Genomic DNA, 24970 nt, shown 5'->3' with positions numbered 1-24970 from the left:
GAGGGCGCAATTCTCATTCGATTCGGCACAAATTTTTTACAACAGCTTCTCTCATGACCTTCAGCATACATGTCTAATATGGTCTGAATCGATCTAAAGCTTGATACACAGCTCCCATAGCTTGATATACAGCTCCCATATAAACCGATCAACCGATTTTGCTTCTTGAGCCTCCACAAAGCGCTATTCTTATCCGAATGAACTGAAATAGTACACAATGACTTCTACAATGTTCAGCATTCATTTATGGTCCGAATCGGACTATAACTTGATATAGCTCCAATAGCACAACAGTTCTTATTCAGTATTCTTTGTTTGCCTAAAAAGAACTTAGCACCCTCTTACCTGTTATTACCCTTTCTGCTCAGTGTTTAAAGACCAATGTAAGAAAATTCCGATTTCAAGCACAACCTTTTGATAAAATCTAGAGTTCTATGCTTTGAAAGTCAATTTGCAGGACTTCAATCGATATGACATACGTTTTAATCTTAATCTTTGCTTATCTTGCTGTTGTGTGAATTGAAATTTCTTGTCATACAAAACTGTTAAGGGGTTTTGGCCTATGTTTTAGATTCTTCAAAGTGTTTGTGTTCCCAGGTTAAAGTGCAGTCTTCACTAACAAGTGCAATTTTACTTAAGTTTTGCGACATATTTTTTTTTCATGGTATCGGAGAAAATTTAAGAAGCAAAAAACTTATGTCACAAAGATTGTGGCGTAATTTCTCATTCCCGGGAACACCGCCCTATCCTCTGCTTGAAAGAGGATAGGTTTTACCATTTGCAGACTGGGTATACGGCATTGTTTAGCATTGCATACACATGGCGGTATTGTGTTGTTTTCTTCTGCTCCTTAGCCGCTTTGTCCATCTAGTTTTGCTGTGCTTTTGAACATTTTCAAATATTTATCTATGGAATATCATTGTCCTGAGGATTGTGTTGCCAAGGATGTGTTTGTTAAGCCAAAATCCCTTTGATAAGGCTCATCGTGAAAAAAAAACGGAAAGACCTTTCAACAACTTCCATAAGAGCATCAGCTAAAGATGTGTGTGTGTGTGTGGGTGAAAGAAGCCACTTCGACACACATCCACTCGAACTTGGGCACGGCAAAGGACCTGTCATTTATTGTCCAATTCATTTGTTGGTAGCAAAGATTCATATGCGTCAGGACATTTTGCATCTTGTATAGGATGCATATGGGTGTGTAGGTGGTAGTTGCTGTGGGGGCAGAAGGCGTCTGGATAGCTGAACAACCAACGAGTAGCTATAACGCAGCGAATTTCTAACACCCTGATCCATTTTGTTAAAAGCGGATAGTGTTTGAGGCGCTTTCCGCAAATGTCCTGTTGTGATTTTTTTTCCTTCACAGTTGGATCGGCCGTTGGGGGGAGCGATAGGCACAAGCCATGGATTCGTCGCTGTCCCATTGTGTGCCCCCAAGAATGTGGTGCTGGCCATTGCTACTGTTCGCACTTTGTTCGTTGCTCTTTTTATTTTTTTTTTTTCTCTTTCCTTTTGATGGTTCCGTTTTTCTTTTGTGGATTTTAGAAATAGCCCTTTATAAAAGTCATGCCAAGTGAAGCTTAAAATGTTAATCCAGTTGAGTGAATACTTTTTGTTTAGACACCGAAAGCAGGCAAGGGCCCATCATCCAATCACCCCTAAACCGTGGGCACTTTGAAGAAATTTTGTGTGAAATATTATTTTTTTTTTGTTATCTTTGGGCGAAAATTATTCATTATGTTGCGTCAAATGAAATCCCAGTGATGTGTATCCATTTTAATTTAAACAAGTAAGAGCGGTGGCCTCCTTCAAAATGTCGGAATCTGCAAAATACCGACTGATTGCGAAATGTTCCACGCACTCCATCGTCAGATAGAGCCTGGTAAACTAGTGACTACTAAGGATTTCGGAGCTAATGTTCTTATTAGATTCCGCTGAAATTGGTCTTAATTTGATCGATGTCTAAAGTAAACTTTAGACTTATTTTCATTTTGAATTTTTTATAAATTTTCTTTATTAAGAAGCGTTTGAATTTATACGTTATATGCCTTTGAAGTTAATTTACAGTTTAAAAACTACTTAGTATTTAACGAAAATAATGAATACCATTTAAATATTCAATCATTACAATTTAATAACCAATATCTGTTGGATGTACTTATGACTTGGCAGGTATTATGCCCCAGGTTAACTCACTTCTATTTTGTAACTTAGGCGGTAAGCACAAACCCTCAAACTCTGAAATAAACCAAGCCTCTAAAACTCGACTTGTGTCAATCTCTTATTTTTGCTTTTATTCCCATTGGCACAAAACCACAACTATTGAGATCCTACATGAGGACAGGCAATTGGTTTCTACATTTGTTTCTGGAATTCTGCACAACAAATCTCATACAGTCCACGTTTTACTCTTGGGTGAAGTCTGAAGTCTCAAATCCTCTCATCTCAGTTTCAGCAGCTTTGGTCATCACCCTACTCCGCTACTATTCCCTTCGCCCACAAACATGGTCCATTCGAGAAGAGAAAGCTCAACTCAGCGTAATTCTCAAAGAAATAATAGACAAAGCAGGAGGTAAGGAAACGTAGAAGAAAAAACTAACAAAGTAGTTTGCCGGTAACCCTTCATGCGTTCGTTTGAAAATTTGAGAGCGGTAAAAGTGCTTAATAAAAAGGTAGAATTATTGACTAATTAAATATCGGAAACACCGAAAATCAAAGAAAAAATTTGCTTACATTCGTAATTGCAATACTCTAGTGAAGTCCTTTGCAAATTGTTGGAAAAAAGAATATTAATCTGTAAAATTTGAGGTTATAAAAAGGTCTATAAAATATTTGGATAAATTTCTCTAAATCGATGCAAATGAGCCAAAAATTTGATAGCCAATCTTAATTTATGTTACACATGTGAAAAGTTTCGACTTAGTGCCTAACCTAAAAAGAAAAAAAAAAAATTAAAAAAAAAATATATATATATGTCATAAAATTACGGTACAAAATTGCATAACATGTGGTAAAAATTACGATAGAATTAGGAGAATCAAGAATCAGAAATTGCAAAAACAACATAAGCCATGACACATAACCATGCATATTAAAGTGCGAGAACGAGAGATAGTGATATAGCGGTTTTTTACAATTTCTTTCATCCACAAATTTCAAGTCTATTTCAATTTCAATTTACCTCCATTTATTTCCAATCACTCTTATTCCCTTTTTTTGTAATCCAATTACTGAAAAGACTACAAAGTTTGGCTGAATCCCATCATTCGTTTTCATTTCATCTCACCATCTTCATCTCTCTTTTACTCATATTTTGAGTAATTTTCTCATCACTTCTTACAAATGAGTGAAAAGTGTTTGAAGAGATATTATTTCACATTTTACTTGTAGCTAAATCTAGTTCTCATCTTTTCTCACTACTTGAGTGTCAGTGCTTAAAACAAAAGTGATAAAGCTTGACTTAGCAGAGAATTCAAATTTAGCAGAAGAGAATACTGCTTTATAGCATTAAAACCCACACATGTCATCGATCTCTAAAAGTGTAATACAGTTGGAAACAAATTAAACATTTGGTACAAAATATATAACAGTTAAAGGCTGTCTTTGTGTAAATAGCAAAAAAAAAAAAAAAAGAGGAAAAATTAAAATGAAAAGCACTTAATTGACTGTTTTTATGGTTGGATTAGCAGTTACTTTGAAGAATATCAGTGCGAATTGTAAAAACAAGAAAAATCGGTGCGCGCGAAATTAAGGTGAAAGGAGGAATAACAAAATATACTGGAATAGATAGCAAGGTAATTTCAGTCTTACTCGTCTTATACCCTACGTACATATATAGACTATCCATTATACTTTTCTGAATGCCAAGCTGTATGTCAACAACGATGGATCTTTAGCACTATTTAAGAAAGGTTCGCAGAATTGAAGAACAGATTAAGAATATGTTTAGAATTTTTAAAAAAAGGGTTATGAGATACTCCCATGATACATAAATCAATTTATGAACAGAAGTTTTTCCAGCAATATATGACCACTTCAGGGGTGAAAGTGGAAAGAGAAGAATATATTTTTTTTGAAACCCAAATATCTTGATATTTATAAATTTTAGGCAGCTCACGGCGCATACAGTGAGACGTTATTTATGCACAAACAATTGTTGCGTATGATCGGAAATAAATAATTATTGTCAAAGTACGACTCATATTGGTTCATTTATTATGAATTACTGGTGCTATAACTTTTCCAGCAGTTACAGTATATTGCAAACCTTGGGCAACGTATTTAGACTTGCCTAACGAATATCCAAATTCGTCCTAAGATTCCATTCCTCCACATTTAATTAATGGAGCTTTGAACTTTCGGCTTCATTTGAAATTTCCTGCTTCCTTTCGTGTGTCTATAGCTAACTTTTAACGCATACCCCGCAAATAGGTTTACAATATACCTAAAGTTATTCACAACACGGATTTTACGTCTTTCTGTCGCAGTATATATCGTTGTGTCTATAACAAAATTTGAATGCTATCCCAGCAAATAGGGTCACGATAAACCCAAAAGTTATACACACGTATTCAACCGCCAAAGGAAGACTTCAGTGGAAACGATTTAATTTTTTTTGACATTTAGCGGTCGTTGTGATATTGGCCTCAAATCGATTTTGGAATCATTCTATAGGATTTTACCCGCATTTTTTGGGATAGAGATGACAGAGCCAGCAGGACAGAGCACGTCTACTACAGGTGGCTCTGTGGTCAAACCCTCACCGATTCATGAACGATTTCTATTCGACTGCGATCATATGATCAGTTTCTGTACATCGTTCGAAAAGAGTGATATAACTGATCAAACAGACACCCTTCTTGAAATCAAGCTTGAGGATTTGGAATGTAGATGGAAAAGACTGCAAGTAGACTATGAGAATCTCATGTTGTCCCCCGAATCGTTTAACACAAAAGACTTCAAGCAGAACGCAAAGATTAACTTCAATGTCTGCTCGGAGGCTTACTATGAAACACGATCGCAAATTACGGATGTTCTAAGGATATCCGGTAGAACAGGTACTAGGAGCATGACGAGACAAAGTCTCGATCCTCGAACCCCAGTCAGCCCTCAATTTCCAGACAACCCTGACATTTATATAAAGGTCCCCCCATGTGACACCGAAGTTTTCAAAGGTGGTTACGAAGAATGGCCTTCTTTTCGTGACATGTTCACGGCTGTTTACGTAAATCACCCAAAACTTACCCCCGCACAGAAGCTTTATCATTTACGTAACAAGACTAGAGGCAATGCAGGCGCAATTGTAAAAAGATATCCACTGTGCGATGAGAATTTCAACCTTGCCTGGACGGCTCTTAAAACACGATATGAGAACAAGCGGGTCCTTGTCGACAATCAGTTGAAAATTTTGTTTAACATCCCTGTTGCTGATGTAGAGGATAGTGAATCTCTACAGAAAATTCACTCCACTGTAAATGATTGCCTTTGTACATTGAATTCTTTAGAAGTTAAAGTTGATAGTTGGGATCCAATACTGATTTATTTGATTTCAACCAAACTCCCTGAGGTGACCATATCTCAGTGGGAACAGTCATTGAGATCCCACCGTGAACTTCCCACATGGACACAGATGGATACATTTTTGGTGAACAGATTCGAGGTAGTGGAAAGAATTTCGAGTTTCAAATCCACGAAAGAGAGGCAAAGCCTTCCAGAGCATTCAACGTCCCGGAGTTCCATAAAGATACAGACATATGCATCCCAGGAGAGTCTTACACCCTGTCTGTTGTGCGAAGAATGTCATAGTATTCGAATTTGCCCTGAATTCCGTAAATTCTCTATCCAGGAGCGAATTGATTTCATCTTTAGGAATAAATACTGCAATAATTGCCTCTCCATTGGACACACTAAAAACAAATGTAAAAGTAAGAGCTCATGTCTGTCGTGCAGAAAACGGCATCATACTTTGTTGCACTTAGAGGATAGGACGACGATGAACTCTGGGCCTGCGAATGGCAAAACTCTTTTGTCTTCTTCCAACACAATTGAGAAATTTGATACAAAGGATGCAACGACATCGAGTGAGACACCGAAACAGACTCAGGCGAATGTCACCTTTAATAATGAAACCATTTTGTTAAGAACGGCTTTAGTTCAGATAAAATACAACGGCGAACTTTTTACGATTAGGGCATTAATCGACCCTGGGTCACAAAGATCCTTCCTATCTGAGAAAATCAGAAACTTATTACAAATCCCTTATCGAAGATCCTTTTTTGAAGTTGGGGGAATAGGAGCGGCGGTACAAAAGGCCGACAAGGAATGTGACCTCGTACTATACTCACGAAAGCACGATTTTCATTGCTCAGTTAATGCAATAATTTTACCCAAGTTAACTAACAAGTTGCCATCCGTCTCTTTCAAAAAGCCTGACTCTCCCGAACTCAGAAAACTTGATTTGGCAGATCCAAATTTTAACAAGTGCTCAAATATCGATTTAATATTAGGTAATGACTCTGAACGTCATATTAATCTCGATGGCATTGTCAGAAATATATGTGGGGTGGCATCTGCATATAACACAATTTTCGGCTGGGTTCTCAGTGGTCCAGTGCCAACAGAGACCAGTCACTCATTCACTACAAATGTTGTACCTTCCGAAGGGGCGGTTCTTAGCGACTTACTTCGGAAATTTTGGGAAATTGAAGAGATTCCTTCAACTCCACAAATTCCAGAATCCCATAGATATTGTGAAGAGCTGTATGCTACCACAACAACCCGTGACTCAGATGGGCGCTATGTGGTACGTCTCCCTTTCAAACGAGACTTTCCCCAAAATGTTTACCTAGGCCCATCTAGGTTTCTCGCTCTGGGACAATATGCCAGATTGGAGAAGTCGCTGTCCCGTGATTCAGAGCTTCATGACGAGTATATCTCAGTTCTGAATGAGTATATTACATTAGGCCATATGGAGGAGATATCGCCACAAGAAATTTGCTCCCAAGGTAAATTTTATTCATTTTACCTCCCACATCATGCGGTAGTCCGCCCCGAGCATAAATCAACTAAAGTTAGAGTTGTTTTTAATGCTTCCCGTAAGACGAACTCAGGGTGCTCTCTAAATGACGTATTATACACAGGTCCAACACTTCAAGCGGATTTGGTATCTACTATTCTCAATTGGAGAAAATTTAAATATGTTTATAATGGAGACATTCAGAAAATGTACCGTCAAATTAAGGTACATCCCGAGGATAGACCCTACCAACGGATTTTATTCCAAAGAGATTCAAAGAGCCCCATTAAAGATTATCAATTAAGCACAGTTACTTTTGGGATAAATTGTGCCCCATTTTTGGCTATAAGAACATTACTTCAACTCGCTTCGGATACGGAAGAAGAGTTCCCTCGAATTTCCAAAATTTTACGTAAAGAAACTTATGTCGATGACATTCTGTCTGGTGGATTTACCATTGAAGAAACACTCGACTCCCAAGCAAAACTCATGGCAGTACTCAATACTGCAGGGTTTCCCTTGAAGAAAATCACTGCCAATGACACACGCTTACTCGCTCACATACGTAAGGAAGATTTATATGATCTAAACTTCTTAAGCTTATCCGAAACCAGTTCTACCAAGACATTAGGAATGAAATGGAACGCATTAAGCGATCAATTTTCCTACACTGCAATTCCTATGCAAGAGCAGGCGAAAGTAACGAAACGTCAAGTGTTGTCGAAAGTTGCACAGTTGTTTGACCCAGCGGGTTGGATAACTCCCATTATTATCAGAGCAAAAATTCTCATGCAACAGCTTTGGCTGGAGGACATAAGTTGGGATGAGGAAATTAGCTCTGAATCTCTCTATATATGGAGAAATTTGTTAAACGATATCTCACACATTGAACAGATAGCAATCCCAAGGTGGATTAAGCACATGCCCACGGATAAGGTGGAGTTACATGGATTTTGTGACGCCTCAAAAGCGGCATATTGCGCATGTGTCTATGTTCGATCCCAGACTACCACATCATCAGTATTTTGCAATTTACTTGCTGCAAAAAGCAAAGTTGCTCCCATAAAGACGATATCTCTTCCCAAATTAGAGCTCAACGGTGCCTTACTTTTGGCGAAACTAATTAAATATACTACAAGTGTTCTCGATTTCGATATTTCTACTATCATACTCTGGACAGATGCGTCAATTGTACTTGGATGGTTATCCAAACCACCAATGACGTGGGAAACGTATGTCGCAAATCGCACCTCTCAAATACTCGATTTGGTTCCGAATGCGAAATTTAGGTACGTACCTACCCATGATAATCCCGCTGATCTTGGCACTCGCGGCTGCAAACCTCAAGATCTCCAGTGTAATCCCTTATGGTGGAATGGCCCCCCTTGGTTGACAAGACCTGAATCAGGTTGGCCGAAGAAAATCTCGTTAACAGTACCCAAACCGAGAATTGTTTCAGAAGTGTTTCATGCCGAGACAAAAGTAAATGACGTTTTACAACGTTTTTCTTCGTATACACGAGCACTAAGGGTTCTTTCATATGTATATCGTTTCTATTATAATTCTCGTTCCCAATTTCGGACCTCTCATAGATTTGAAGGTATTAATTTGAACCAAAAAGAGTTACAATTCATTAAAACGCGTTTGATTTTACTCTCGCAACAACGCTATTATGAGGATGAATATAAAGCATTATTAGATTCAAAGCCCATTCCAAAGAATAGTAGTTTGTCTACTTTCAATCCATTTTTAGACTGCGATCAGATTTTGCGTATTAATGGGAGGCTATCTAACTCAATGCTTCCATACAAGGAACGTTACCCAATTATAATCCCTGGTAACTCACGTTTTTGCCAGCTTTTTTTAAGTCATTTGCATGTATTTGTTGGACACGGTGAATGCAACTTAATGTGTAGATTCGTGCAAACCGAATTTTATATCCCTCGTCTGAAACCTAGAATCAAAAGCATTATACACAAATGTAAAATATGCATTATTTATAAACAGAAACCTAGTTCGCAAATAATGGCCCCTTTACCAGTTGAAAGATGTACTCTTTCTCCTCCGTTTCATGTCACCGGAGTAGACTTCGCCGGTCCGTTTGATCTTAAAAGTTCTTCGCTTCGACGGTCCCCAAGTACTAAGGGATACGTTAGTGTCTTTGTGTGTTTTGCAACGAAGGCAATACACTTAGAGCCATGCTCGGACATGTCCTCTGCCGCATTTCAAGCAGCTTTCGCTCGCTTTGTTGGGAGGCGGGGGCTCCCCCATAAGATGTTTTCGGATAATGGTCGCAATTTTGTAGGAGCCAGTAGAGCATTGCTACGGGAATTTTCACAATTTGTAAAGATAACTTCCCATGACGTGTCACAAAAGTATGCTACTTACGGCTTTGAGTGGAATTTTATTCCCCCACATGCACCTCACATGGGCGGTCTATGGGAAGCCGCTGTAAAAAGCTTTAAAACTCATTTTAAGAAAATAGCCGGTTCCCATAAGTTTGATTTTGAACAATTTTCCACTCTACTCGCGCGAATAGAAGGTGTTCTGAATTCTCGACCTATTTCACCGCTGTCAGAAGATCCTTCAGAGTTAAAAGCACTCACACCTGGTCATTTTTTAAAAGGTAGCCCTATTATGTCCCTTCCGGAGCCATTATCACCTAGCATTTCAGTCATAAACCGATGGATAAAATTAAAAGCTTTGCATCATCAGTTTGCACAACGCTGGAAAGAAGACTACCTAAAGGCTTTGCATAAAAGATATAAATGGAAATACACTGCCCCGGATTTGAAAGTTGATGACTTTGTTATAGTTATCGACGATTTGCTTCCCCCAAGTGAGTGGCGCATGGGTAGAATTGAGAAAACGTATCCAGGTACAGATGGAAAGATTCGTATAGTGGATGTACGTACATCCACGGGAGTTATAAATCGACCCATTGCAAAGTTGTGCTATCTACCGTACGCTGACTCTAATAACGATAACTAACACATTTCACATTATCATTTATACACATCTATACATATTTTATTCAAATGTCGTTTTCCAGGTCGCCATCCATGAATGGGCGTCGTCAGCCAAACATATACAAATGCAAGTTATGTGATCGTTTTCATGCTTTGAAGGTTTGTCCACGATTCTTAGATATGACTCCAAGGCAACGTAACATTGTCGTATTAAAAGAGATGTACTGTGTCAACTGCCTTGCGAGAAGCCATCGTTTCCGAGACTGTCGGTCCGCAAACATGTGTCAACGCTGCCAAAGACCACATCACACACTCCTGCATTCGATGTACCCGGAAATAATGTCACGACAAAGCGAGCAAAATGTCAACCAAACTAATAGCAGAACGGCCAACAGACCAACCAAAACCCAAACCAAATGGGTTAAAAACCAACGTTCCAATCACACGCCAGGATCAAACCAACAAATTCTATCCGAGGCAATTCGTGCTTTAGCCTCCGTCTTATGTTCATCTTCCGGCCCGGCGGCATGTCTAAAGTAAACTTTAGACTTATTTTCATTTTGAATTTTTTATAAATTTTCTTTATTAAGAAGCGTTTGAATTTATACGTTATATGCCTTTGAAGTTAATTTACAGTTTAAAAACTACTTAGTATTTAACGAAAATAATGAATACCATTTAAATATTCAATCATTACAATTTAATAACCAATATCTGTTGGATGTACTTATGACTTGGCAGGTATTATGCCCCAGGTTAACTCACTTCTATTTTGTAACTTAGGCGGTAAGCACAAACCCTCAAACTCTGAAATAAACCAAGCCTCTAAAACTCGACTTGTGTCAATCTCTTATTTTTGCTTTTATTCCCATTGGCACAAAACCACAACTATTGAGATCCTACATGAGGACAGGCAATTGGTTTCTACATTTGTTTCTGGAATTCTGCACAACAAATCTCATACAGTCCACGTTTTACTCTTGGGTGAAGTCTGAAGTCTCAAATCCTCTCATCTCAGTTTCAGCAGCTTTGGTCATCACCCTACTCCGCTACTATTCCCTTCGCCCACAAACAATCGATTTAAATATTTTTAAGGCATTTGCTTTTCGTTCTAAGCTTCGTTTGATGTATATCGAGACATATATGGCTTGTTGTCCCTGGTTTCTAATTTGATAAACAAAAGATAAGCTAAGGCATGTCTAAGTTTCCCCCTCTTTCTCTTTTATTTTTTTTTCGTTGACGATTTTGGAGCGCAACAGGTATGAGGAATTTCGTAAGGAAATTTTGCTACAGTTCTTTTGGTCCTTAATTCTTATGTTGCAAGGTATTCTCCTCAATTTTCTCTTGCTACTTTCCCCCTTTTGTGCATTCAATACATTCCATCGGAAAACAGGGCCATGCGACAGATGCATACAAATAGGGTCAGATCTGGTCCATACTCAGATGATGATGGGTCCATGCAACTCACTGTAGTGGCGAAATGGGTAGCAAACCGCATTTCTCGGCTCAAACTCTTAAATCGGGAGATAGCTTTATTCAAACTCGACACAGAATCGGGACAAAAATACGACTTTATGAACTCAAGATTTCTTATGGGAAATCGGTATAAAGGGTGCTATATCAAGATGTAGGTCATCCTTGAACTTTAGGCTGTAGAGTGATATCAACAAATAAAACAAAAATTAAAAAAAAAAATTTTTAATTTTTGTTTCAAAATTTAGAAAATTTAGCAGAAAAAAACTCTAAGCGTATTTAAATCTATTCATTTGTTTTGAAGCTACAGCGGTTCGAAATTCGAATTAGTTTGTTGAAAAGTTTGAAGTCCTACAGTATGGCAACCCTGCATTACATGGACCCAAAATATGGCACCACTTTCTTTTAGCTTTAACATGTAGTAAAACATATATAATTGCCAACCTAAAGAGCATTTTTCGTGAAGTGGTGAATGTCTCATATCGTATAGTAAATGCTCCAATCGCTGTAAAAACAGTTCAAAAACTTGGTATGACTTTTTCAAAAGTTTAAAATTTTTAATTTTATATCAGCAGACAGTGTTTGCTGATGTCAGCAGACTAATTTCTCTGGTTGTTTGTACAAAAACCAAGTAAACAGCTCACATTGTAGTCTTTTGTATATGTACATTTGTATTTGTACCCTACACCACTACTGTGGTACAGGGTATTATAACTTAGTGAATTAATTTGTAACACCCAAAAGGAAGAGAGAGAGACCCATTGATAAGTATACCGAACGACTCAGAATCACTTTCGGATTCGATTTAGCTATGTCCGTCTGTCCATGTTAATTTGTGTACAAACTACAGGTCGTAATTTTTGTCCGATCGTTTTCAAATTTCGTATGGACGTGTTTTTCGGCCTAGAGACGAAGCCTATTGAAATTGGAAAAAATCGGTTCAGATTTGGATATAACTCCCATATATATGTTCGTCCGATTTGCAGTAATACTGCAATAAAATAGTCATTTGTTACCCGATTCTCTCGAAATTTGGCAGGAAGGATTTTCTTATGACTCCCGAAATTACAGGTGAATTTCATTAAAATCGGTTCAGATTTGGATATAGCTCCCATATATATGTTCGTCCGATTTACAGTAATATAGCAATAAAATGGTCATTTGTTCCCCGTTTCTCTCGAAATTTGGCAGGAAGGATTTTCTAATGACTCTCGACATTGCTGGTGATTTTCCTGGATATCGGTTCAGATTAAGATATAGCCCTCATATATATATCGCCCGATTTTCACTCCTAGAGTCACATCAAGCGCATTTATTGACCCATCATGCCAAAAATTTTGCAAAACGCTTTCCTCGACGGCTGCCAAGTATCTGAGAAGTTTGCTGAAATCGGTTCACATTTTGGTATAGCTCCCATATATATGTTTGTCCGATTTTGAGAAATATTGGAAGAAAGTGCGAATATTTTAACCGATTCTCTCGAAATTTTGCAGGAAGGATTTTTCTTATGACTCTCAATATTACTGTTGAATTTCATAGAAATCGGCCCAGATTTAGATATTGCTGTCAAATATGTATATCGACAGATTTTCACCCCAAAAGCCACTGCAAGTGCATTGTTTGACCAATCTTGCCAAAAAATTTGCACAACGCCTGCCTCGACGACTACCACATTATCTGAGAAGTTTGCTCGAAATAGGTTTATAATCAGATATAGCTCCCATATATATGTTCGTCAGATTTTGGGTAATTTGCAATAATGTTGTCATTCGTCAACCGTAGTTATGACAGTTTGAACATATTTGCTCTCCGAGGTCGATCAAAATTGGATATAGCTCCCACATTGTACTTATAGGGTAGGTGTAGGGTATTATACAGTCGGCACCGGCCGACTTTTGCCCTTCCTTACTTGGTTTTCATAAAGTTCTCTTATCTGGATGCAAATATGTTACAACAATTTTCTTTAAACACATTAGGCATTCGTTTCCTCACACCTTCGTTGAACTTTCTGTTTCCCATTGAGTTTCCTACTCTTTGTTCAGATAGCCACATTGTTGCTGTTTGCCAAAATCAAAGTGACAAAGGTCCGTTTACAGCAATGTAATCTTAATTCGAACTATTCTCAGGCGATAAGGGTTTGTGCTCTGTTATCTGCTATTCGGCTTTTGGCAATGACCCCCAACTGTTACCGTTTACTCTAGTCACCAGTGATACAGGCTTTTCTCTGCTTCCCAGATAATTTGGGGCCTTTGTTAAGCGACATTCATTGCAGAAAAATATTCGCCTAAAAGATTCAAGAGCAGCCATTTGGTATTCATTGTCTGATTAAAATCCCGCAGACCTAACTATAAAGTCAAGCATTAAGAGCACAACGTTTCTTGCACAAGTAGTTCTTATCGAGGAATGTCATTCCATGACATCCGATTATGAAACATTTGCTAGTGTTGTCCGAATGTCCGTCTCTTCGTTCGATGATGGGCCTTATCAGTGGGGACGAGAGTACTTCAGTGGTTGTAAGTGAATAACTTCTTCTTCAGCCCATGGAACAAATACATCCCCAGTTTGGACAAACACTGAGATTTATATCTGACCATTCTGGTCACATAATAATCAGTGACAACTTTTGTAGTGTGTGTGCGTGTTCGTGTGTGTGCTTATGAGTTAAATTTGTAAGCATGCTTGCGTTTGATAAGCCCCAACAAAGACATCATTCATGTCGCCTCTTGCCTGTATTTAATGCTTTCTTGTTATTGTTGTTGCTATTAATCTCCAATCCATGCAGCCATCCATCTGTTTGTCTGTCAGTCCGTCCATCCATTTAACCATTCATTCATCCATTCATTACTTATTATGGATTTCCTTCGGTGGCTCATTCGTCTAGTGTCTCCTCTCCATTTGCATTGTTTTCTGTTGTTGTTCCCTTTGGATGGCGGTATTAAAATATTGAAGTGGATCCCAACGTCATTTCCATCCATATCATCACTCAGGCCCGATAATAAATGCCAGATAACACTTGAGAACACAACAAGCGCGACAAAATAGAAAACATGAACTCTATAGGATCATCTGCCGATAGTTGATTACAAAAGGAAGCAACCCCGCTCTTCATGTCAGTCAAGTCTTTCCCATAGCTTTGCCATTGAGTAGGAATCAAATTCATATTTTGACAAATATTAACGTTGATGCAAACGAAGCCTTCTCTTACACCTTTTATGAGCGAAGTTCATGCATAAGCCGACATAACACTCTGGAAGGGTTGAGAAAGGAAGCATAGATTCGAAGAATTTTGTTTCTTGTGATTTTGACAGGAGCCTCTCTATCCATTTGTTTTAATAATTTTAGGATTACGAAAACACAGTTCTTGGTCTAAGTTAAAGGGTAAGCTATATTTTTACACCGTCATTCACAAAACTTATGTAGGTTTATTTGACAGATGTGCTTTATAGAACTGTCAAATAAATCTATTTTAAGGCTTCATTAAGTTTTGTGAATTGCAAATAGCAAATTTTGCCCATGAACATTCCACTTAAGAACAGAGACAAACTTCTCACATATCAATGAGTGCAGTCCGACTCAATGATAAGGGGCCTCCTTTTTATAGTCGAGTCCGAACGGCGCGCCGCAGTGCGACACCTCTTTAGAGAGAAGTTTTACATGGCATAGTACCTCACAAATGTTGCCAGCATTAGGAGGGGAAAACCACCGCTGAAATTTGTTTTCTGAAGGTCTCGCCAGGATTCGAACCCAGGGGTTCAGCGTCATAGGCAGAGGCAGCACCACTGAAGATTTTTCTGATGTTCACGCATGGATTTGAACCCAGACGTTCGGTGTCATAGGCGCCATAGGCGAATATGAAAGAAAATGTTGTACCCTTTCGAAAGGTTCATAATATTGGGTTGCCCAAAAAGTAATTGCGGATTTTTTAATCGAAAGTAAATGCATTTTTAATAAAACTTAGAATGAACTTTAATCAAATATACTTTTTTACACTTTTTTTCTAAAGCAAGCTAAAAGTAACAGCTGATAACTGACAGAAGAAAGAATGCAATTACAGAGTCACAAGCTGTGAAAAAATTTGTCAACCCCGACTATATGAAAAATCCGCAATTACTTTTTGGGCAACCCAATATTTTATTATGGCTGGAAATTTCAATTTTTATACCATACTGAGGTTGAATTCCCCACAGTGCGGCTTACCGCATAGCGACACTATTTGCTAGAGAAGTTTTAACATGGCAGAATATCTCACTGAAAATTTTTCTGATCTTCACGCATGGATTTGAACCCAGGCGTTCGGCGTCATAGGCGTACATGCTAACCTCTGCGCCATGGTGGTCGCCAAGAGCTAGAATATGTTTGAAAAATCATGATAGAAACTGAGTTCATTTGTGCAGAATCAATGGCGATGGGTTACCCAGGATTCGGTTCAGCCTAACTTATTGCGTTTTTACTTATTTTTTGATCATGTCAAAAAACGCTCAACTACAGGATTTCCCATTCACTCTCGCATACTGTCACCTCAAATCATTTGTAAAATTCATAAAACAAAAATATCTGAAAAATCGAAAATAAATTTCATCAGCTCATGCATTTTGATTACAATTTCATCAAGCTCTGAGTTCATTGCTTCACCCTGTGCGACTTCGGCAAAACTCATTTCCCTTTGTTGAGAAAATTATTTAATTTCCAAATGTAATTGACTCCAACCACCAAGTACTTTGATTATTATTCTTTGTGAGAGAGAGTAATGAGACATGATTTTTAATTAAGTCAAAGAGGAGATTCGATGCACGTTCCGATATGTTTCGCTTGGGGGCCACTTGGGGTGATGCGAGCTCCTTCTGCTTCATAAACAGAAGTATTTTGGGTTGGGCAGCCACATTGGTTTGGATTTATTTACATTTTGCGTAGCCCTTGTCGAGTTTTATTGACGCTGTCTCAGATAACCAAACAACCAAGCATGCAGGGAGGTTCAATGACTGCACTCCCAGTTGTAGTTGTGCTGCCGATGCTATCCGATTCGTTGTCATGCACTCGATGCAATTGATATTGACTTTGACCATGAGGAGTGAGGTTCGCAATGCAACAACTTTTTGAATCCCAATATGTAAACAATTCACATAAATCTGTAGGTGAGTCTTATGGAGTAGTTGGTTCTGGCAAAGATATCCAAAAGTCAATGAAATGCAAACATGTCGCAAACACTTCAGTTTTTTTTTTTTGAGGCAAATGGAGAAGAAACCTCTACGTTCGTGGCAGGAATCAACCTTCCTCTGCATGTGGGAGTGGGGCAAACGACTCTGGGCTATTTTCCAAACTGGTGTTGCTATTCACTTCTCCTTAGACTGGTGCTTTGTTTTGGATTCGTCTTGACACTTTCATAAAATGTCAAACCATTATCACTTTTTGCATTAAAAAGGAACTGGTTCAAGGTATGAAAGTCCTTGTAGTCTGTGTTTAGTGTTGTTTGACTTCGGGCTTTGTGGAGCTCCGTTTTGTTTTGTGCTTCCGGCAGGAAGACAACTTAACATTCTATGAAACCACAGATGGCATTCGTCAAACACGGTGCATGTCTACTGCAGGTATCCCTGCGTAAAGAGGGAAACTTTGAAATAAAACAAGTAAAAGCGTGCTAAGTTCGGCCGGGCCGAATCTTATATACCCTCCACCATGGATCGCATTTGTCAAGTTCGTTTCCCGGCATCTCTTCTTAGGCAAAAAAAGGATAAAAGGAAAGATTTGCTTTGCTATTAGAGCGATATCAATATATGGTCCTGTTCGGACCACAATTAAATTATATGTTGGATACGTGTGTAAAATGTCAGCCAATTCGAATAAGAATTGCGCCCTTTGGGGGCTCAAGAAATAAAATAGGGAGATCGATTTATATGGGAGCTGTATCAGGCTATAGACCGATTCAGATCATAATAAACACGTATGTTGATGGTCATGAGAGGATCCGTCGTACAAAATTTCTGCCAAATCGGATAATAAATGCGACCTCTAAAGGCTCAAGAAGTCAAGATCACAGATCGGTCTATAGCAGGTTATGAACCAATTTGAGCCCTATTTGGCACATTTGTTGAAAGTCATAATAAAATATGTCATGCGAAATTTCAGCTAAATCGTATAGGAATTGCGTCCTCTAGAAGCTCAAGAAGTCAAGTCCCCAGATCGGTGTATATGACAGCTATATCAGGTTATGGATCGATTTGAACCATACTTAACACATTTGTTGGAAGTCATAACGAAACACGTCGTGCGAAATTTCATTCCAATCGGATAAGAATTGCGCCCTTTAGAGGCTCAAAAAGTCAAGACCCAAGATCGGTTTATATGGCAGCTATATCAGGTTATGAACCGATTCCAACCATACTTGACGCAGTTGTTGGATATCATAACAAAATACGTCGTGCGAAATTTCATTCCAATCGGATAAGAATTGCGCCCTCTAGAGGCTCAAGAAGTCAAGACCCAAGATCGGCTTATATGGCAGCTATATCAGGTTATGGACCGATTTGAACCATACTTGACACAGTTGTTGGATATCATAGCAAAACACGTCGTGCAAAATTTCATTCCAATCGGATAAGAATTGCGCCCTCTAGAGGCTCAAGAAGTCAAGACCAAAATCGGATTAAATGCCAGCTATATCAGGTTATGAACCGATTCGAACCGTACTTGTTACAGTTGTTGGATATCATAACAAAACACGTCGTGCAAAATTTCATTCCAATCGGATAAGAATTGCGCGCTCTAGAGAGAAGTCTAGAACAAAATCGGTTTAAATGGCAGCTATCAAAACATGGACCGATATGGCCCATTTACAATCCCAACCGTCCTACACTAATAAGAAGTATTTGTGCAAAATTTCAAATGGCTAGCTTTACTCCTTCGAAAGTTAGCGTGCTTTCGAGAGACAGACGGACGGACATGGCTAGACGACGATCAAGTATATATGGGGTCTCAGACGAATATTTCGAGTAGTTACAAACAGAATGACGAAATTAGTATACCCCCATCCTATGGTGGAGGGTATAAAAACAACAACAAATCAAAGCTTGAAACAGAGATTCAAAGCAAAAGCCCCGAATATCACATGGTTAGGAAACAAAGGACTTTGTGAGTGGACAATCTGTTGTAACGGAAGCATTTGACATTTCGACATGACCATGTCCACGTCTCCTCAATACCTGTGTGAGTTTAAGTGCGTTAACAACCAATGAATGCTGACTTTAATACACAACAATGAAATCCTTTTAGCCGAAAATCATAAGCTCACAGATTTGATAACTGGTCCGATTAGGCTTCGTACTGTTGAAGAGCTCTGAAGAGAAGAGTCAACTTCTATATCCATTCTCTTACCATTAGCATGAGTGAAAGAAAGAAAGTTTAAAATAATGTTGACATGGCTCATAGCTCAATATTTTTTGCCATCCACGTTTCTTCAGAAGCTCTTCTGTATCTATCGCAGTTAAATGTTTTTTTTTTCTTGCCTTATAATGCCGCCACCTCCAACTTTGATATACAACTCCTTTGGGTGTCATTGAATGGGAAAAACATATTCTAGCATTTTTTTTATATTGTTTTTTGCCTTTTGACTCTTTTAAGTTGAAAAACTGCAGTTTTATGGATTTTCGCATCGGTTGGGGTACAGTCTTCCATGCTTGTATAGTGGATTCGAAACATGCTTTTAAAAGGGCATGCACTGCAGAAATTACCATAACGCTTTAAAGCTTTGAAATACTTTTTTCCCCATATACAGGGTGGCTGATGAAAGCCGCTACCAAAAAAAAATGTAATAACTTTTTTTCTATTTAATAATAATAATTTAATAATTAATTTAATTAATTAATTAATTAATTTAATTAATAATAATTTAATAATTAATTTAATAATTTAATTTAACATGAATAAAAGAAAAATGTATTCCATACACCGAAAAAAAAATGTAGCAATATTCATCATTGTAGCAATATTCATCAGCCACCCTGTACACATAAAAAAACTATATCTACTGCAGTGCTCTCTACGACACTGTGGTTTATTTTGGTCTATTTAAATTTTCCCAAGTTTTTTTTTATCAACTCATGAAGTGGATGCGTTTTTCAAGCTGTGTAAATTAATTCTACAACATTTGTCATGTTTGCATGTCCTTGAAGTGGCTGTCATAGAATGACTTGCATGTGACATCAACATTATTTTTCAAGCCCCTTAGATTTTGTTTTCACTTCATGTCCTTTTCACTTTTTTTTTTACATTAGCATGCATCTGTGTCGGTGGCTTGGTTTTCCAGCAAAGTTTTAATTACGATTTCTAGACAAAAAGTGTGAATTGTCATAAGTCAGCTGCTCTATGTGCTGTGGCTTTCTTTCTTCTTCGCTATTGTTAGGACCAACACTGCAGAAAAGCGGTAATACACATTAAAACAGTTGTCCAATATTAACATGGTCCTGGAAGAATGGTTGCCCCCAAACCCCCAACCCCCAGTCCAACTCTTTTCTGCCACTCTTTGCTTCGAGGGCGAAACGAGAAAGTTATGAATTAAACACCATTGTGTTTTACAATTTAACGATGACATTAGCCTTGGTACACCCCTCAGAAATTGTCATGCATATTCATTATTCTTTGTGATGTTTGAAAGTGACGAAAATCTAAATGAAATTAAGGTGGTAAGCGAAACTTGGCCCAGGTGTGACACTTGAAATATGAAATTTCCCATGAACACGAGATATTTCCCTCATATCAATGAGCGTAGTCCGATTCAAGTTTAAGCTCATGATAAGGGGTCTTCTTTTTTATGTGGAGTCCTAACGGCGTGCCGCTTAGTGACATCACTTGCTAGAGAAGTTTTTACATGGCAGCAGGATACCTCGCAAATGTTATCAGCATTAGTAAGGGGAACACCACTGCTAACATTTTTCGTCGAATGTTCACGCCAGGATTTAAATACAGGCGTTCGGGCGGACATGCTTACCTCGGCGCCACGGTAGACTCCCAATAGGACATTTTTTAGTGAAAATCATGTAAAAGAGTGCTTAATTCGGGTGGGCCACGCTCATGGATTCTCGATTTTCTAGAAGAAATCGATTCGAGCTATTTTTATTGAGCCTTGTAGGGCCTTGAGAAGTCAAGTCTAGAAATCGGAGTATATAAGGCTTTGTCTACAAAATTAAGGCATCGTGGGCTCGAAGAAGAAGTCAAATCAGAGTATCGGTTTATGTGGGGGCTACAGCTATTCATTGACGTAGTTAAAGACTCTTTCACATATCAATTTTCAGCCAAATCGGGCAAAGGACGGCGGTTATGGACGGCGTTAGAAAAGGAATGACTACTAGTTTTGGGTATTAAATACGAATTCGACACAAAATTTATATGAAAACTAAGTTAAGTTTGATATCTTCTCAGCCAGCCAGGTTGGCATTTAATTTTCGGCAAGATATTTCTAAATGCAAAAATCATCTTCGATGGTCGCAGATCTGTGGGCATGAGGCCACAGAGATATTACAGTGTCAAGTGAATAATATTACAAGATTGGGAATCACATTCTATGGAAGCAGGTAGCTCTACATATGCTTGTTGTTGTTGTTTTAGCAGTTTGTTGTACATCGTGTGTTGTTGCCGATGAAAGATTCCACCGCATCAATCCGGTACGTAAAACCGGCTGCCATGGGATTGACATATGCTTCTTGCACCATTCATGCTCATTCTTTGTCTAATGGCCCAAAGAATAATAGTGCCAAGTAAAATCGTGCTAAGTGCGGCCGGGTCGAATTTAATATACCCTCCACCATGGATCTCATATGTCAAGTTCTTTGCCCGGCAAACAAATTATAATGGATTAGAATAGCTATGCTATACCAAGTTATGAACCGCTGTTGGAGACCAAAGTGTCATATGTGGCTCAAGAAATAAAATCGGGAGATCTGTTTATGTGGGAGCTATATTAGGTTATGAACTGATTTAGAACATGCATGGCACAGTTGTTAGAAGTCAATACAAACCACTTCATGCAAAATTTCAGCCAAAGCGGGTAATAATTGCGCCCTCTAGCGACTCAAAAAGTCAAGATCCCGGATCGGTGGATATGACAGCTTTATCAACACATGGACCGATATAGCCCACTCACGATCCCAATCGACCTACATGATATCAAGATATAGTCGGATATAGCCCATCTTCGAATATAATTATACCCACCACCGTTGGATGGGGGTCTATTCATTTTGTAATTCCGTTTGCAACACATCGAAATATCCATTTCCGACTCTATAAAGTATATATATTCTTGATCAGCGTAAAAATCTAAGACGATCTAGACATGTCCGTCCGTCCGTCTGTCTGTTGAAATCACGCTGTAGTCTTTAAAAATAGAGATATTGAGCTGAAACTTTGCACATATTCTTTTTTTGTCCATAAGCAGGCTAAGTTAGAAGATGGGCTATATCGTACTAAATCTTGGTGTAGCCCCCATATAGGCCGATCCGCCGATTTAGGGTCTTAGGCCCATAAAAGCCACATTTATTAGCCGATTTTGCTGAAATTTGGGACAGTGAGTTGTGTTAGGCCCTTCGACATCTTTCGTTAATTTGGCTCAGATGGGTCCAGATTTGGATATAGCTGCCATATAGACCGATCTCTCGATTTGAGGTTTTGAGACGTAAAAGGTGCATTTATTGTCCGATGTCGCCGAAATTCGGGACAGTGAGTTGTGTTAGGCCCTTCGATATCCTTCGTCAATTTAGCCCAGATCGGTCCAGACTTGGATATAGCTGCCACATAGACCGATCTCTCGATTTAAGGTTTTTTGCCCATGAAAGGGGCATTTATTGTCCAATGTCGCTGAAATTTGATTCAGTGGGTTGTCTTAGACCCTTCGATATATTTCTTCAATTTGGCCTTGATCGGTTGAGATTTGGATATAGCTGCCATATAGACCGATCTGTCGATTTAAAGTTGTTTGCCCATAAAAGGTGCATTTATTGTCCGATGTCGTCGAAATTTGGGTCAGTGAGTTGTGTTAGGCCCTTCGACATCCTTCTTCAATGTGGCTCAGATCGGTCCAGATTTGGATATAGCTGTCATATAGACCAATCTCTCGATTTAAGGTTTTGGGCCATAAAAGGCGCATTTATTGTCCGATTTCCCCAAAATTTGGGACTGTGAGTTGTGTTAAGCTCTTCGACATTTTTCTGAAACTTGGCCTAAATCGGTCCAGATTTGGATATAGCTGCCATATAGACCGATATCTCGATTTAAAGTCTTGTTTTTTTTTTTGAAGTTATGTTCAATTGGTTAAAAATCTAATATAGCTCTTAGATTAGACTTGGCTTCTTAATCGTCTGGATGGAATGTAAGACCCTTGTTTGACTGCGGTTAGCCCATTGTATATGGAGTTGGTCAAGAATAGTCCTCCTCGGCACGCCGTTCAGATTCTGCTGTATAAAGAGGCTTCTTAACTTGAATCGGTCAGCACAGATTGATTTGCGCGAACAGATTTCGCCAGTTGTCCCTTAGTGGAATCAATTTTACAAGGTTTGACTTCTTAAGCGTGTGAATGAAATGAAAAACCCTTGCTATACTGCAGCTAGTTCATTGTACTAGAAGTACAACTACTTCTTCATTTTGTTTGTTCGCATTTAGTTAAATTTTTGTGTGTTTGAACTTTATTTGGATCCACCTTAGTTTTTGCTCCTTGCCTTTGCATACAACAAATGACTGACTCTGTCCGTATGCTGTAATTTTTTTGAGTTCCTTTTCATATTTTGAACTGCTATTGTTGATGATGATGCATCTCCCCACTCTGAAACAGTGCTGCAGAGAAATGCCAAGTTATTGTTTTCTTAAGTAGCTGTTTATTTGAGTTGTTGTTATTAATCCTGCCAATGCCACAAAGAACAGAAGAATCTCTCTGCTTTGGTTTTTTTTGCCATGCTAGGATTGAGTTGCTTAGTGGTCAATTTCGAAGAATGGTTTTTGTTTCAAAGAAAGCGAAGATGTTTAGAGCGTAGTAAATAGCAATGAACACTAAGCTTTATGTTTTTTATTTGAAATGCTCTCGCCATTGTAGTCTGTGGCGTGGCAAGGAAGGAGGATATAAAAATTAACATTACTAAAATACTTGTTAATAAATTGAGCTATCATATTGATCAGTGTTACCAAAACTTTCGGGATTGCGGGCTTGCAATACAGCTAATTTAGTCTTAAAAGTCTAACCCATATGTATAAGAACTAAGCTGTGTTGGTGTTCAAGAGAACTCTCTCAGGTTATGGAAGGATTGCGACACCTCTCTCCAATGAGGTGTCGCACTGCGGCACGCCGTTTGGAATCGGCTATAAAAAGAAGGCCCCTTATCATTGAGCTTAAACTTGAATCGAACTGCTCTCATTGATATGTGAGAAGTTTGCCCCTGTTCCTTAGTGGGAATATTCATGGGCAAAATTTGCATTTTTGCACTTGCAAGCGAAGGAACCTTGAATTCGTTTCAGTTCATTTCTTTGGGTTGTGCTCGATTCTCTCCTTCTCAGTAATGTATTGACTACCTCACTGCACTTGCACTTGGAAAATGTATGGCTCAAATTACTTCCTTATCTTCGTTCATTTTTTCCACTATGGTTTTTGTCCCTTTCCGGAAAACTGCATAACACCACTCACTTCGTCCACAAGAGGTTTTTTTTTGCTATTTTTGTTTAAAAAGGCTCCTCACTCAGCTCCTCTATTCTAAGCTTTCTTTTGTATTATTGCCCTGACTTGAGTGGGCACGGGGCAAGTGAGGGAATTCGCCAAAGTGCTGTTTGAGTAAATATTGTGTGCATGGCAAGAAATAAATAAATACGGGGGAAAAATGCCGTAATTTGTTGTTCTAAAACATCTTCATGTGGCAGGCATGCCATTGAAAAATGCCTGTGCTGCGCTTAGCACTCAACGGCGGATGGATGGATGGATGGGCGGACGGAAGGGCGGTTCTAATGTGTCGTGGGTGTTGGGGAAAATCGTAAACATTTGTATTCATGTCATGGAATGGCTTAACATTCTCAGAATTCCCATTGTTTCGCATGTCTAGCCCCAACCCAGACCACACTTGGCTTTACTGGTCTTGTTTTTGTATATTTGTAGGTGGCACATCTTCTGGCGCGGTCGTTGTAACCATTGAACCATTGAATGTATTACATTTGTAATAAATTTAATTAGTTATTCTATTGTTTAACCGCTATTCCATTTCTTGCTTCTCCGCCATCACTGAGCACAGTAGAGTTTTCGAATGGCATTACCAGAGATGATTAAGGAAGTGAATAAAATCGCAAATGATTTTTTAATGTGATGGTACACTACCCTGCTGGAAATTGTAACGAATTAAATAGGATTTGAACATTTTTTATGATGTTAAATTTTGAGCATTGAAAACCGATTATGGATGGCGTTACGTTGCCAGAAGATAGTCATGAAATAGAAAATAGTATAAAGTTGAAAATTGTTGTCAGTTTCATTCGATATCAGTGTTAAGAACGTACA

At 38.6% G+C, this 24970-nt stretch overlaps 2 protein-coding genes across 3 annotated transcripts in view; both read left to right on the top strand.

The window, feature by feature from the left end:
- The window catches only part of LOC106095833 (cyclin-dependent kinase 14), a 423150-nt gene that overhangs the window by 210947 nt on the left and 187233 nt on the right, over positions 1-24970 (top strand). The gene's annotated exons all lie outside the window — the stretch shown is intronic.
- LOC131994062 (uncharacterized) lies at positions 1970-10820 on the top strand. The gene is made up of 2 exons (XM_059360237.1): positions 1970-2572; positions 10068-10820. The coding sequence occupies exons 1-2, from the start codon at positions 2505-2507 to the stop codon at positions 10522-10524; spliced, it is 525 nt and encodes a 174-aa protein (XP_059216220.1). The 5' UTR covers positions 1970-2504; the 3' UTR covers positions 10525-10820.

The sequence above is a fragment of the Stomoxys calcitrans genome, chromosome 1 (assembly GCF_963082655.1).
Source record: "Stomoxys calcitrans chromosome 1, idStoCalc2.1, whole genome shotgun sequence".
Taxonomy (NCBI): Eukaryota; Metazoa; Arthropoda; class Insecta; order Diptera; family Muscidae; genus Stomoxys; species Stomoxys calcitrans.
Note: the sequence above shows the minus strand (reverse complement) of the source record. Positions and strands in the feature narration are given on the sequence as shown.